Source organism: Megalopta genalis, chromosome 1 (assembly GCF_051020955.1).
Source record: "Megalopta genalis isolate 19385.01 chromosome 1, iyMegGena1_principal, whole genome shotgun sequence".
In the NCBI taxonomy this organism is placed as follows: domain Eukaryota; kingdom Metazoa; phylum Arthropoda; class Insecta; order Hymenoptera; family Halictidae; genus Megalopta; species Megalopta genalis.
In genome coordinates this window covers 14626936-14643220 of record NC_135013.1, presented here as the reverse complement: position 1 = coordinate 14643220, position 16285 = coordinate 14626936, and the positions used below count along the sequence as shown (strand labels likewise).

Sequence of the window (16285 nt, the reverse complement as noted above, 5' to 3'; positions counted from 1 at the left end):
TGCCACTTTTAAAACAAACGGCTCAATTGCTGGTCACAGTTTTTGTCAGAAATTCATCAACACTGGCAATTATTGTTTCGTAAAAATATTTATCTACGATAATTATTCAAATGAATTGCTTTCAGTCGAATATTTGATTCGAGCTAAAGATAAATCATAAAATAATAAAATTCGTAATTTATTTGACAGCTTTCGTATCTTCTTCGTAACGAGAAATAATTATTCAGAGTTATCCCTTGAAAGTTGATCAAAATATTCTTATATATATAATTTATATAATTTTGATATAAAATAATGAATATTTTATCCATTATCCGCTACGAATTGTTCTATCCATTTATATTCGTATAATTCTTTATATTTTATTCGAAGAAATTACTCGAACAGAGATTGTAAAATTATTCAAATTACAATTCCAGCAATTCGCGATCTGTTACGAGAACCCACCGAGTTTTTGTGTTCTCATCACTACCTCTCTCTCTCTCTCTCTCTCTCTCTCTCTCTCTCTCTCTCTCTCTCTCTCTCTCTCTCTCTCTCTCTCTCTCTCTCTCCTTCTCTGTATAATGATCCTTTAAATAGGATTCTTAGTTTGGCTACCGCTTATGCTAACGACGTTGACGTCTTCACTGATGATTTTAATGAATTCAAAAATCAGCTATATAATATTATCAATGATATTTAATTTCGATCTGCGTTGTATATTGCAATCGTATCGTTTTCAGTTTCATTTCTACTATTACTCTATTATCAAAATTATGTTAAATTTTTGTAAAAAAAAAAAAAGAAAAATTGACAGCGGCGGATCTGGCCCGTTTATGCTCAATAAATTAAGCAAATTAAATTACAAAGCTTTATCAACCATCGATCGTGGGCGAGCTACCTACCATTGATCGGCAGTACGTACAAAGCAAACGTTCCACCCTCCATGACAGATTCGCGAGCACGATCGCGCGTTTCGGAATGATGCGAAAACGCGCGAGTATCGCGGCGAACTGGATTATCTCGCCCTCGAACGCTGCTTAAATAGAGTCCGCGAATTTCTCAACGACACCGTTGATTTCCATCAAACGCCGAAAAAGGAGGTCTGTCCCTCTCGACGACTCTCGATAACTCGATAGCTCGAGAGCTCGATTGCTCGCTCGTGTAATTTGCCGCCGCGAACCAAGGAATCCCGAGGACGATCGGTGATCGCGACACCAGCCGTATAGTCTGGAAATCTTCGCCGATTTCGATGACACGCGGGCACGTGCACGACTCGAAAAAGGAGACGACCGGCGACCGGTCGATCGAGACCGACGAAACTCTCGCTGGAAAGTGACTCGCGCCGATCCCGGGAAAATTCTGCCAGCGAGAAATACTGGATTAGCTTGTTACTCGGCTGTTGAACGAGAGGCTAAACGACAGATCGGTCCGAATTGCATTCCCGTTTTTGTTTTTTTTTTTCGAAGCGTCAATGGAACGGCGAACTACAGGATATCCCAAAAATCAAATTATGTTTCTTTCATATTCAGTTTGCGTAGTCAACGGAACGGCGAACTACAGGGTGTCCCAAATATCAAATTATGTTTCTTGCATGTTTGGTTTGCGTAGACGCGGCATCCTATTGATGTACGCCTGTCTCCCTTCTTTTTTATTGCAGTCATTCTCTGTCCTTGCCTACTGACAAGGAGAGACCACGGGCGCGATAATCGCTTTTAGGATAAGACTGAGTTGATCATTTGTAGCGTATATATGTATATATGTATACTGCAATAAAAGTCTCGTTAAGGTTCGTCAAAATAAGCTTTTGTTCTTGAGATGTTTCACTTTAAAGTTTTATTATAAGCACACGTAGACGATGTTGACCGTAGACGCTTTGTTTACTTTGTATCGACACCTCAGTTTACATTTCGGCGCGCATACGTAATTCCCATACAACTAGAGGGGATGATGCGTATCATAGAAGCATGGAAAAACGTAAATTCTTGGAACATCGTGCACGCGTCAAAAATGCTGAATTTTCGTCATGTTTACACATTTTTAGTCTATTCGGGAAACAAACTCTGTTTATATTTTTGAAAACCGATTTCACATTGTTTTTTGGAGCATCGTCGGAAGTGTGGATGCACACGATTAACGAAGTGCCTATATTTATAACAAAACCTTAAAATTAAATATCGCAAGAACAAAAACTCATTTTGACGAATGGTATGCGGCCTTTAATTACACTACAGGGTGTCCCAAAAATGTCTCGCAATCCGGAAATGGCGGGTTCCTCGGATCGTTTGAAGCATCTTCTTCCTTTACAAAAATTTTATCCGAGGCACCGTTAACGAGTTATTAACGAAAAACAGTGACCAATAAGAATCGAGTACGGCTGACGCGAGGCGGCCCAGCCAATCAGCGCACGAAGCCCAGTTCCGCTCAATGGTTCGGTCGCCTCGCGCCAGCTAAGTTCGCCTCGCATTGGTCACTGTTTTTCGTTAATAACTCGTTAACGGTGCCTCGGAGAAAAATTTTGTAAAGGTAAAAGTTGCTTCAAATGTCACTTCAAACGCCACTTTCGGATTGCGAGACATTTTTGGGACACCCTGTATACGGATTTGAAACTGAGTTTGTCCACCTGTGACACCGGAATCGTTTTCCGATGCTGTTACTTGCAGAAACGCGCGTTCCAACCACGCGTTCAATTATCGTATCGATCGATCGATCGATCGATCGATCGTCGCGATCTGTTACCGGTCGGTTACAATTAATATCGTCCGAACCGAGTCGGTTCCAATGATTCGACCAAAAACTGGTTCCGCAGATTGGAATCCAAACCGCACCGCTTCCAACGTTGCAATAGCCTAGGCACTAATTAACTTTGGAATACTCGAAATTCCAATACCCGGAGCACGTCGTCGAATCACCGTTAGCGCGGTTGTTGATTTTATTTTCAAGCTGGAGGATCAAAGCGAACGGACGAAATCAACTATGTAATTCGTATCTACCAAGCGTTTTAAATTCTGCACATCGAACGCGAATTAATAAACAATTGCGTAAACATGCGCGATGTAATTACGAAGCAGCGAAAGGTTAATCCTGTCTGTCAGGAGTACCGTTCGCGAAAAATCTGATCCATCTACTATAAAGATTAGCAATTCCTCGGTAACGAGGAATTTTATCTCGCGCCCGTAGCTGCAAGGAACTTGGCTCGTTATTTCGCGGCTAAGAAACGAACGGGTTTCTCGTTCGTGAAATTCTATCGGCTTCGAAGCTATTGTAAATTTTCTCTGGGCCGCGGAGCGAACGAGCTGGTTGCCCACGTGTCTTGGTTGACGCGAAACGAGTCGGGCTATGTCGGGCCGGGCCGGGCCGGGCCGGCATGGAACGGCGCAACGCGGCGGCGTCACGCCTCGTAACTCGAGAAAATGCCCAGGATCGATCGGCTAACGGCCGAGACACGATTTTTCCAGGTGCGAGCACCGGTACAGAACGGAACTGGGCCACAAGGCATTATCGCTGGATTCGTTTGAACAGCCCGTACGGTTTTACGCGATCCGCGAGTGCGTACGCGATTGTCTTGCGCAGCCCTGTTACGAAGATATCCGTTTGAACGAATATTTGGATACCAGGCTTTTTCTTTTTTTTTTCTTCCAATAGTTCGGTATAAGTGTACAAATGACTGTCATGAAAGACAGCTCCGTTCGTAAACCCTTCTTAAAACAATAGCGCGCAAACAATTCAATAAAAAAAAGATAGAGCATATGAAAAGGAATGTAAAAATGCTACGCATTCTATTTTTGAACAATCTCCTCTGTTAATTCTCTCACACAAATACTATTATGTAACAATCAACTGTGAACAAAAATGTTGAAAGAAAATGTGCATTCTAAGCAAGAAGATACTGTTCCATATCGTGTACTTCAATTTCTTCGTTGTCCCAATTTATGGAACAGTTGACATCTGTGTTTTATATTGAATGTTCCCCTTACAAGTAATAGCAAAATTAAAAAGAAAAAAGTATTTTAGTCGTTGTACGGTAAACTAGTGCCTCTGACATCTCCAAAAAATTCAAGTAATTTAGTCCAGTCTTAGAGAAATTGTATCGTTTGAAAAAGTGTCCGAATGCTATTTAACCAAGTTGCGTGCGAAGAAAGAGAATACGAACTGTATTGGGAAGAGAAGTATGTATTTTAAAAGAATACAGTAATGTCTCCCTAGTTGACGCTCAGATTGTCCACAAAAATGGACAATTTTGGAAAAGGAGATACGATTATTCGAGCCCTGTAGCTCGTTCTTATAATTGTTGGCAAAATAACCATGAAAACGAGTTGCAAGGCTCGAATAATGGTACCTCCTCTTCCCAAATCGTCCATTTTTGTGTGCAATCTGCGCGTCAATTAGGGAGACAATTTCCGAAGTTGTCGCTCGGTAGAACAAATTCTGCCGAACAATGAAATTCGGCAATCGATCCGAGAATCTTGAACTTGCTGGTTCCGAAAGCGTAGCTTGTTCGTGCACGGTCGAGTTTATGGTCGGGCGAAGAATTCCTCCGCTGGGGATGTGCGCAAACGCGCGAATCCTGCGCCTGTGCGCGAATCGAGCACAAGCTGCCCTGCTCTACCCTGCAGCGAATACACCTTTCCCAGTTAACCGGCAGCTAGGACATTGACATCGAGATAGACCCGGATACAAACCCCTCTCTGGGTTTCACATTTTCCAGTTATCATCGCGGTCGAACACCGTATCAACAACGAAGTCGTTGGCACACGACAGATCGTCGCGAGACGTAACGTTAACCCCTCGCGCTACGATTTCTTTCACAATTCCGTGTCGATTCCGCACTCTTCGTCCTTAACCCTTTTAGTACCGACTGAAAGAGTTGGGTGCGCTCAGAGCAAAAAATACCAAATCTGGTTGACGTATTGGGTTGGCAACTAAGTAATTGCCGATTTCAGTTATAGATGTCTCTCACTCTCATTTTTATGATATCCGTAAATGCTATATTATAAAATTATTATTATTATGTTATTTTTTATTATCCGTGAATGTTAGCAACTGGACAAATTGAGTGCAGCGGTCAAGGAAAAGCGACCAGAATTGGCCAATCGTAAAGGTGCAATTTTCCAGCAGGACAATGCTAGGCCGCACACGTCTTTGTCCACTCGGCAAAAATTGATGAATATTGGTTGGGAATCGATGTTACACCCACCATATAGCCCTGATCTCGCGTCATCGGATTACCACTTATTTCGATCCCTGGACAACTCCCTTCGTGGTAAAACTTTCAATGCTGATGACGCTGTAAAATCTCACTTAACTCAGTTTTTGGCCGAAAAGAATCAGACTTTCTACGAGCGTGGAATTTTCAAGTTGTCGGAGAGATGGCAAAAGGTCATCGAACAAAATGGAAAATACATTACAGATTAAACTTCGTTCCAAGTAAAAAAAATTTTTTATTTCATTGAACAAATCGGCAATTACTTAGTTGCCAACCCAATAGTTTGACGAAGTTTCGGAAAGAAATGTACACGAATTTCGTAAAATCTGATAATTACAAAATTAAAAAAGGAACATAAAGTAAGAACTATAACTGTTATTTATTGTAAATATTAAGAAAACTAATCATTTTCTCAAGTATAGTCGTCAACGATATATCGTTGTTCGACGTTAGGAGGGTTAATACTACGATCTCATTAGGAGTCACTAGTTCATTAAAGGTAAAAATGTGTGTTGCTTTATAAGGAAAACGAGACTGAATCCACTTAGACTTTTCGTTCTTTTTATTACAACGTTTGCTTGAACTAATAAATTCATTTGATTATTTTGTGTGAAAGTTTCATCGCTTTTAGAATAAAAAAAACGTGGCACCGGTCATTTTGGCCGGCAAGGTAAATTTAGTATAAACCCCTTGCCGTACTTCGATGAGTCCGACTCGTCGTGAAAATTTCTAGCAATAACTTATTGAGTATAGATGTTATTTTGTTCTATAAAATTGTAATAAGATTCTAATCTCTCGTCATCAATATTTAAGCATTCAAATAAATTTAGGCACACACACGATAAGCATCAATTTTCTTTCCCTTCTAAAAAATTATTGCGATCGAAAAATTTCTAATTGCAGTAACTGCGGAGGAAATGGTATGTCAACGGGTTAATAACTAGTCCTAAAAAAGCAACTGACGCGTATTGCTTTATAACGACGAAAGGAATGAATGTATTCAGACCATTCGCTATTTTTAATACAATATACGTTTGTGTTATCAAAATTCGCTCATTTTCTATGAAAGAGTCTATATAATTTCAGCAACTTTAGAAGAAAAATATATGGAACCGGCCATTTTGACCGGCTCGATAGGTTCGGTGATAATTTCCACCATAGAACGAGACAATTTTTGTTTCTTGTACGTCTCCATTTACTTTCGTTCCTATATTTTAATCATTTACATCATCACGAAATCAAATTTCGTTTTGGTTTAAAAGAAATGAACAACAATATCATAAAGTCTGACTCGTTATAGTGCAAGGGGTTAAAAGTGTGCCTAAAATAATTGATAAATAAAAGCAGCGACGCCACAAGAATTCACGAATTCCAGCAGAGTAACAATTGCAACCTTTTGCGATCGATCACCATCGATCTGCAGTTACCGGGCAGGTAACAAGATCGCTGTAACAGGTGACCGATTCATCACCTCGATAGAAAAATCGCGAGAACGAAGCCACGCGGTGCGACTCTTTAACAACCTTAAATTCCAGAGTCACAAGAGATCGTTGTCGCGCTGGTATGGTGCGCTAACAGTATCGAACTTCGGCGGGAAACAAGAATTGATGGTGCGCGACGCTGCGTGCCATAGAATCGAGTTCACTGAGGCAAAAACAGTGACCGAGCCAAATCGGGTAAATCGGCACGTTGCGTAATTAACGTCGATCATTGGTCGCCCGTAGCCGAATGAAGCAGAGACAGAAGCGGACTATCGTGTATCTAGGTGGATTTTGCTCGGAGATGTCTGACGGGCTGTCGGGTAATCGTTCGCGTCCCAAAATCATGATATTACCGGGAAATTAGGGGTTTCTGAGATCATTTAAAGTAACTTTTTCCTTAGCGCAAACGCAATCCGCCGTTTCGTTTACGAGTTATTAACGAAAAACAGTGACCAATGAGAGGCGAGATCAGCTACCGCGAGGCGGCCAAGCCAATGAGTCTCATTGACTCTCATTGATCAGTGTATTCTTCCTTAACAACTCGTAAACAAAGCCGCGGATTGCATTTTCGCCGAGGAAAAAGTTACTTCGAATAACCTCGGGAGTTCCTTATTTCCCGGAAGTACCATAATTTTGGTACACTCTGTACAGCTCTTTTCCAAAAAAAATTTGCCAGCATATTCTACAAATAAAAATAAGAAAAATGTTATATGAATATTTATTCTTAACCTTTTAGGTACGGCTGAATTCTGCGCGAGGCTATTTCTCTGGACGGCAGCGTCTGATGTGTACTGTACAGAGACTGATACTGTATATACAGGGTGTCCTAAAAATGTCTCGCAATCCGAAAGTGGCGGGTTCCTTGGATCATTTGAAGCAATTTTTTCCTTTTCAAAAATTTTCTCCGAGGCACCGTTACCGAGTTATGAACGAAAAACAGTGACCAATGAGAGGCGAGTTCAGCTGGCGCGAGGCGACCGAGCCGACGGCGCCAGCAGGGTCGAGGCGGTCGAATCCCAGCTCAACTGACGCGAGGCGGCCGAGCCAACGGCGCCAGCGGTCGAATCCCAGCTCAGCCAATGAGCGGAACTGGGCTTCGTGCGCTGGTTGGCTGGGCCGCCTGACGTCAGCCGTACTCGATTCTTATTGGTCACTGTTTTTCGTTAATAACTCGTTAACGGTGCCACGGAGAAAATTTTTGTAAAGGAAGAAATTGCTTCAAATGATCCGAGGAACCCGCTATTTCCGGATTGCGAGAAATTTTTGGGACACCCTGTAGACTGTTGTAAATCGATGTGAAGACAAAAGAAGTGTGAAACAAAGCACATGAAGACGATTATTTGGTTCAAACGATGAGCAAGTGAGCTACTAGAGCAAGCCACTATAGTGGCGCATCGTCCAGAAAGACGACATATAGTGGCGTGTCGTTCTGAAAGATGACATCCGCGAAAGCCACTATAGTGGCGTGTCGTTCTGAAAGATGACGTTCGCGAAAGCCACTATAGTGGCGCGTCGTGCCTAAAAGATTAAATGCTCTATTAAGAACGGATAATAAAAATACAAATTGATAACGAACAAGTGTTTCGTCGACACATCATGCGATCGCATTACCGTTATCCACGTATTTCGTGTGTTTCCATAAACGCTAGCGTTCACAATGAACAAGTTAATAATGCAGTAGAATCAATTTTTCCGTGGACATAAGTTGTGCATCCGTAACAACGACATTTTGGAGCATGGAGTTGCAACAAAAGATATCGATCGAGAGAGCAGTCCGTTATCATTCCGTATTTTCATCGCAACTTTAAACAAAAAAAAGCATTTAAAAATCCACGTTCATACAACACGTTTCTCTTATTATTACTTGCAGAATATGCTGGTAAAGTTACACGAATAATAAAAAAAAAAACTGGGGCACAGTGTACGTGCTGGTAACCACGCCTGAACGAACAGTCGCGGGCAACTGGATAGGCGGGGATGGCTTGCGCAACTGATTCAAGAGTCTCGATAAAAGCTTAATTACCGACCACGCAGCTCCGAGTAACTTCTGCTCTATAGGCCAGCGAATTTTTACGATTTTTTCAATGTCAACTCCTTATTGCTTTGCGGTATTATACGCGTTTCTCAAGGTTCGGTAGAGCGCGTGCTTCGAATCGAGGATACACCGAGGACTATTATCTACTTATTTGTGCATCGACCCTTACTAGGTCTCTTCCTCAAGGACGAGCATTTCCTTACGAGGAAGACAGGCTGGCCGGAAGCCTTCCTCAGCTGGGACTTTCTTCTGAGAGGCCTCCGCCTGAGCCCCGACCTTTGTCTCTTCAGCTGGTGCTGTCTCTGAGCGGGGTGCGAGCTCTTCCGTCGTTCAAGGCCGACCCGGCAGCCAGGCTCGCCCTCCAACTCGGTGTCGGTGTCCGTGTCGGTGTCTGTGTTGGTGTCGGTGTTGGTATTGGTATCGGCGTCCGCGTCGGTATCGGTGTCGGTCGACGAGAGACACCTGTAGTAACTCGCCTCGGTCCTCGACTTCTCTTTGCCGATAAGATTGCTCTGCCCTTTGGACAGAAAACTGAGGAATTGGTTGCTGGCGAAGAAGTTCGACGTCGCTGGCTGCCAGGTGGTTCGACGGGTCAGCAGACCTCTGGTGCGCAGCTCCTCCGAAAACAGCTTGTCCTCGTTGAAGTCGCTGATCTTGGGCGGCGCGGTGCACGACGCCGGACAGGACGCGATCGTGGCCGTCACCGTGCCCAACGACGACGAGGACGTAGCCGAGAACGAGCCCAGCGAGGACGAGATCAACGAGTTCAGCGCCCCTTCGTCCCGTTTGTCGTTAAAGTCTCCGGACAGCAGCAGCTTCAGGTCGTCGAACTGGTCGTCGGATAGATTCGACGACCAATCGTCGATTCGCTCGGCCACCGAGTCTTCGGCATCCGGAAGGTACCTGATCTCCCGCCAAACTCGACGCTGACGTCGCGAACGTCTCCTCTCCGGCGGAACGAACCACACCGGACTGTGATCGCGCGCGATCGATCGCGGCGCTTGTTGCAGTTGCTGATCCGTCTGTTGCTGCTGCAGTTGTTGCTGCTGCTGCAGCTGTTTCTGCTGTTGATGCGTCGGCTTCTTCTTCGTCCTCTGCGAGGTCCGCTTACCCTTGCGCCGAGAACTGGACCGCCTCGACGCGTTCGTTCTCTTGAAATAGCCGTCGGTGCTGACGCTCGGCGCCGGTTTCTGCGCCCGCCGGTTGAACAAGCCGTTCCTCGTGCCCCTGTAGGCCACGCGACACATTCGAAATTGCTTCCCCGTTAAATCAGCCGATCGACGAAGAATCGACGACTCTGCCGGCCCCGAGTTTACTTTCGAACGATCGCGAAACAGTGTATTTGATCGAATTGGAAATTCAACGTCTCTCGCGGTCCGCAACAGAAATCCACCAAAGATCGTGGCGCAAGTACTGCGTACACGTACACCGACAACAGCGCGCGCGCACACACGCTCACGCTCGCATTCCTGAATTTCCCATTCGATCAGACGGCTATTACCCTTTCCCTTGACAACTGCTACTCTCGGCCGCTGTAAAGCGACTCGACTCGACTCGATTCGGCCCACAGAATCAACTTCATCGTCGACGAGCAACTGTTAAGACGACATTCTAGTGTGAACCTTTGAAACAATCGAATTTTCTTTATATTCTTGTATCGGTGTGCAAAAGTTTGAACGCGTTTCTCGCGGAACAATGTTCTGCAAAATGGTGACTACGACGTCTCGAAAACTAGTCAATGAATTGCCAGCAAATTTTAGGTACGCGTTCAGTATGCTTATGACTGTAACCCGTTCTAAAGTGAAATTTAGATCAATGTTAAGTTTATTTTGTTGATAAACAAATGTTAATTATCGTTAATTATAATGTAATAATTATAATATATATAAATATTAATATATATAATTAATAACATAATTATATATAATTATAATATATATATATATAAATATTACTATATATAATTAATAATATAATTATATATAATTATAATATAATAATTATATCGTTAATTATCGTTAATTATAATTAATAGTTAATAGAGTTGACGATGGCTGATCATTCAGAAAAATTTTCGACGTCAATATCGGTTATCGTTAACCAAACAAATTATTTTTCGTCGATAATAATTACGAACAACCGAGATGAATTCAGGTTATCGATCATCTATACTAAATGTAATGCATACTAAAAATCGAAACAAATTCCGGTCACCGTAATCGAATTAAATTTCTTTCATTAATAATAGTTATCCTAGCAAAGAGAAATTCTAATCAATACCTATGCGGTAACTTTCAAAATTTCTCTTCGAACAGCTACGACGTCCGATTGCAGTTCGTTCGTAAAAAGAAAGGTCCAAAAATGAAATCTTAAACGAAACGCAGTTCACACTAGAATAGCCCCTTAAAAAAAATGGACGGATAGTAACCTAGCTGCACGAAAGCCGGCCAGCTTGGCGATCCTGAGAGAGAAGCCGAACGCGGACGAGGAGTCCTTGCTGGCCGAGGTTTTCTCCGGCGCGGAGACGGTCCTGGCGACCGTGGGCTGAGGTTTCCTCTCCTTGAGAGCGCTGTCCAGCGAACGGTGAACCGAGGGTCCCGAGGAAGCGTACGGGACCGGGTTCGAGGCCGAGACCGAAACCGGAACCGCGTCCCTCCAGATCCTGCCCAGACTGATACTGACGCTGGGAGGTCCTTCGACGGGGTGCTGCTCCTGCGTCTGCAGAATCTCCTGCTCGGCTTTGATCTGCTCCTCGATCTTCTCGGTGGAACCTCGGAGCGGGCAGCTCCAGCAGTTCGGTTTCGAGGACAGCACGGGCGACGCCTCCAGTTCGAGGACCTTGAGGTCCTCGGCCACGTGATCGGCGGCCTCGCTCGGCTTCCGAACCTTGCCGCAGAGTTTGTTCTTCCTTTGCGCCGGGTGCTGCTTGTTCTGCTGCAAATCCTCCGTTAGTTTCTCCTTCGAAGACGAGCCGACACCCTGCAACCACTCGTCGTAGCTGATCGACTCGCGGCTCAGCGTGTCATCCTGCAGCTTCTTCGATTTCTGCTCCTTGATCGCGTCGTCTCTGATCACGATGCTCCTCGGCTCCTTCTCGATGATCTCCTCCTTGACGATTGTGCCCTTGCACAACGGTTTCTCCTTCGAGTTCGCGTCGATCGCAGGCGGAACCGCCGGCTCCACGCTCTTCTGAAGCTTGTTCCGTCGCTTGCCGCGGTCCAAATAACTCTTCCTGATCGATATCCGCTTGAAGGACTCGCTGCGCTTGAAGGACGGCTCGTTACGGTCCTTCTTGCGGCCGACGAGCCTCCTCAAGTTCTCGAAGGACAGCGGCCTCATGGGTTTGGCCCTGCGTTCACCGAACGAGTTTCTCTCGCATTTTCGAGCATTCCTTTTACCGTTCCACGCGTCGCCGAGGCTTTTTTCCCCTCGAATAGAAGATGGTCTCGCTCTTCTTCTCACCTTCTTTCCAAAAAGAATCACTCTCGGTTTTTCGGTGGTCTAGAGGATATCATCGTTCTATCGGAGATCCCCGTTCCCGTTTAGCTCTACGTAAAAAAAAAACTATCGGTTTAAGATATTTCCTCGAGGATTCCTCGAGGATCGAGAACCGATTCTCCAAAGCCCTTCGAACAAGCCACGCGCGTCCACCTCGATCGAAAAGTCCTTCCAAGGAGAGAGATCTGCCTAGCTCGCTCTCCGCATTGGCTCTCCGAGCTCCGTCTCCCTCCGATCCATCGGTATATCGGCGGTCGTTCCTTTCCTCGGGGGCTCTCGATCTCGGCGAGCGAGCACGCTTGCGCGTTTCTGAGATCTTAAGGTGCAACACCGAGGCCTTCGAGTCGCGAATCACCGTGGCTTTCCTTTTTCGACGTGCCGTAGCCGTAGCCGCGTCCGCGTCGTCCCTCCTCCATTCTCCTCATCGCCCTTCTCCTCCCTTGTCCCTGTCCTGCGACCGACCGGGATATTCCTTCGGCAAAAAGCGATTCGGCACTCAAATGCTGACGCTGACGCTCGCGCTTATGCTCGCGCTTATGCTCGTGCCGGTGTGCTCGCAACGACGCTGCATGGAAAATAATATTACGTCGTGACCAGCTCAACCGGCGACGACGTTGCAGCCGCTTAGGCGTGGAATACGCCTTGTTTCCGCGTGCCCTGGTATCGCTGTTCAATGGACACCGGCGTAGATCTGGCTTTAATTCGAGTCCAGGATGTCCAGATCCTGGTCCCGCGTTCTCGTTTCGAGCTGCAGGATATTTTCGGAGGTTCTCGAAGACCAGAAGAATCGACGAGCGTTTGTTGTGGTCGTTCCAACGGACCGGCTGCAGTCAACTTTCTCGAAGAGCAGCGCGCGATACCGTTCTCCCCGTGCACGCGCCTCCTACGAAACTATCTCGTGATCGCTGAGAAGATCTTGGACGATACTTTCTCCGCCCTCGAACGATTACGACACCGATTTCACCCTCCCCTTGTCCCGCCGCCGTTGAATGCCGGCGTTGTTGTATTTATTATTTCGAGCCGGCGCGGAACACCGCGGAACAACGCGAAACTTGTTCGAAACTCCCGGGAACCGGAACACTGCCGCCGTCCGCGTACTCTCCTTATCGGGCACGACACCAAAACCATCGGATCGAAAATCTGCCGCGAAGTTGCACGATACACGTTGCACGTTGCACCATCACGAAATCATCGGAACGCGACGGATTAATCGCCGCTACGTACGGTTGCGCGTTTTCATTTTTCACGCGACGCACACTGCCGCGGCAATATTTCCTTGCTCGTGCACCACCCAACTACCGTCTCAACTGTGCACGCGAATCCTATAGGGCACTAGGGTGTCACTGGAATCGCAAGAAATCACGTCACACAACACCGCTCGCCGCTCGAAGGACGGAGGTGGGAGGGGGGGCTAGGGTGAACGCGATCCACCGCCACTTTTTGGGAAAAATTACGCTGGATTTTTCTCAGTTTCCGGTTCCTCCGTGATAATGCAATTTTTATGTTTTTTTATAGCGCTGGTAGGTCACTAAACGTTATCGGAACAGATCAACGCTATTGCATTTACGTGTTTCTGTATTTTCTTTTTTTCGATTTTGCAGTAGTTTCATTTTTAAGACGCTCCGTACAGAATAAAACGATTTCGTATCACTTGGATTCAAAGCGAGGCAAATTAATTTCAAGAATACGCTCGCGTTTACGAGTTTTTAATCAGGATAATGAACAACTTCCAGGCGCCGTAATAATGAAGGGATGGGTCTTTAACGATCAACGATTCCGTCATCCGGAACCAGAAACAATTTCGAATTTCTAGCGGAAGCTTTGAGCGAGAAGTCCGGCAACGGAAACGACGGTTCGCAAATGAAGCGCGGATATTTCAATCGACTTCAAATCTTATGTTTTACCAAGACACCAGCTGCGCGGAACCGATTCGCGTTCGTCAAAGACAACAAGTCGGTTACAGAAGCGTAGAAAAATCAGGACCGTCTTTAGATCGAGGATGATATTCTGTCATAATTATAGTCGACGTTTTCGTCGACTTGTCGCGTAAACAACGGAAGCTCGATGTCGCCTCGGCTCCGTTCCTGGTCGAAGGTGACGAAGACACAAGTCGCGTAACACCCGCGCAGATTCCAGCGAACCTTTACTACAACCCGGGCAAAGAACCCAGCATCGTTGTCGAACCAACGCTGTTCTCGCGACAAAAGTCGCGTCCAGAGAAACGGTGTTGCGAATGAATTTACACGAATAAACAGGCGTTGCAGCTATTATTACAACGCGTGCAACAGATAACGATCTAGAGTACAACTTGCGTTCTCTTCAAAGCGTGACTCGTTATTTTTCCAATCGCGGATTACGGTAAATATTGGAATAATTTCACCTCGCATCGCGAGCAGCATTACGTCGGAGCAACACCGAGTGTTGTAAATCTACGTTCTGTCGCGTTTTGTGTTCCCATGAATTTACACGATCGACGCGAACGACGCGGTGATATCCGTGGTCTCTCGAAGGTTCCGCGATCGAAACCGACCGAAACAACAGTTTCGATCTTGTCGAAGCGAAGCACAGCGGTCCGTCCGGCTCCACAGAAACACAGGTCCAAGAGAGCTCTCGCCGGGTTCTCCACCTACCTGCCGCGTTCCACGGAAACCCCTCTATCTCGCGTAATTCCCGGTCGAGGGAGAGTCGCACTGGTTACAACAAACAGGACCTCTTTCCCTTCGATCGCGCTCACGCGACTCCAAGGTCTTCGAGTTCTCGGAAGATCGCGGCGCGCGCGCGGAGAAGGCGTATCCTTCGCGACACTCGGCCCACCACGAATCCGTATCATTCCATTACGGATCGACCTGAATCGGCCGGCGCGCGGATCGTTCTTTCAAATAGAAGTCGCCGGTTGATCGCGAGCGTCGAGCACAAGAACCAAGAAGAAGCACCACCAACAAACGTTCAGTCTGTAAAGAGGATCGAATCGAATCGAATCGAATCGAAAGACTGGTTGTAAAACTGAAACAGCGTCACCTCGGTGGTTGGGAGTTCGGCAGAAGGGGAGAACCAGGGGGAAGAAGCTATGCTACGAGGCGAGGCGAGGCGAGGCGAGTCGGTGGCGGTGGGTCGCGTCGTCGGCGCGGCGCGTACTCGAGGCACGAGGCGCGAACCGTCGCGAGTCGTCGCGACGCGAATCCACCCTTCGAGGCTGGTCGGAGGATCAGGGGGAGCAGCGAGACACGGTAGACGGCAAGCGGCTGGCGAGAAGCTCGTGGTCGGCCAGTGGCAGCGAGCAGCGACGAGCAGCCAGCCGGGCGGTCCCCTCGTCTCTCGCGAGGAGAAAAACTCTCGTAGTGCGCGTAGCTGAAGTCGCGTCGAATCACTGGCATTTCGCGAGCTCTCGACGCTGCACCTCTCCCTGACTCACGAGACGAGAACCACCACGGACCCCGACCAAACACGCCGACCGAGCCGAGCGAGCCGCGGAGAGGGAGCGAGACGGACGGCGAGCGGGCGAGAGACGGGGCGAGAGGGGGAGGCGAAAGAGAGAGGGAGAAGAGGCGGCGGAGGCCCGAGAAGCGGGTACCGCGAATAAAAGTCACGCCGCGAGACGAGGACGGAGCGAACCGCGGCTCGAGATTCGAGGAGAGGGGCCGGGGAATGGTGGTGGTATGCCGTCCGTCCACTCTCGCCTGCACACACAACGATCTCCAGGGCTCTCCGCTTCGCTCGCAGCATCCCATTCTCCTTCCCTTCCACGCTGTTTCCCTCCTCCCGGCTCCGCGGCTCCCCCCTTCTCCGCCGAACGTTCTCTCCAGCCTTTCCCGCGTCCTCTTCTATCGCTGCCACGAGGCGCGCCGAGTCTCTCTCGCTTTCTTCGCATCTCCACGTTTCTCCCTACTTCTACTCTGCTCAACCGCCTCCACCGATTCTTCTCTTTTCCCGCTGCCCTTAACTGCTCCACACCGTCCCTCTCCCTCTCCCTTGTTCCTCTCGCTCCGTCTCTCGGTTTCGGGTTCGGTTTGTTCGGGTTGTCCGCGTACAGAGCCGAGCATTAGTTCGACAACAATTCGAACAATTTTTCGAACGAATTTCTACTCG

The 16285-nt window shown here is 47.0% G+C and overlaps 1 protein-coding gene across 5 annotated transcripts in view; it reads right to left on the bottom strand.

The window, feature by feature from the left end:
• DIP2 (disco-interacting protein 2) overlaps positions 1-15618 on the bottom strand; it is an 81309-nt gene extending 65691 nt beyond the window's left edge. For 2 of the 5 annotated variants that reach the window (XM_033475277.2, XM_033475286.2), the window contains exons 1-2: positions 11130-15616; positions 8871-9928 (exon numbers count right to left, since the gene is read on the bottom strand). In XM_033475277.2, coding sequence (XP_033331168.1) covers positions 8871-9928; positions 11130-12040 — 1969 coding nt within the window. In that variant the 5' untranslated portion in view covers positions 12041-15616. Of the gene's footprint in view, positions 1-8870; positions 9929-11129 lie in introns of all 5 variants that reach the window. The other 3 variants (XM_033475257.2, XM_076521839.1, XM_033475267.2) reach the window with 3 other exon arrangements.
• Between the last annotated feature and the right edge of the window lie 667 nt (positions 15619-16285).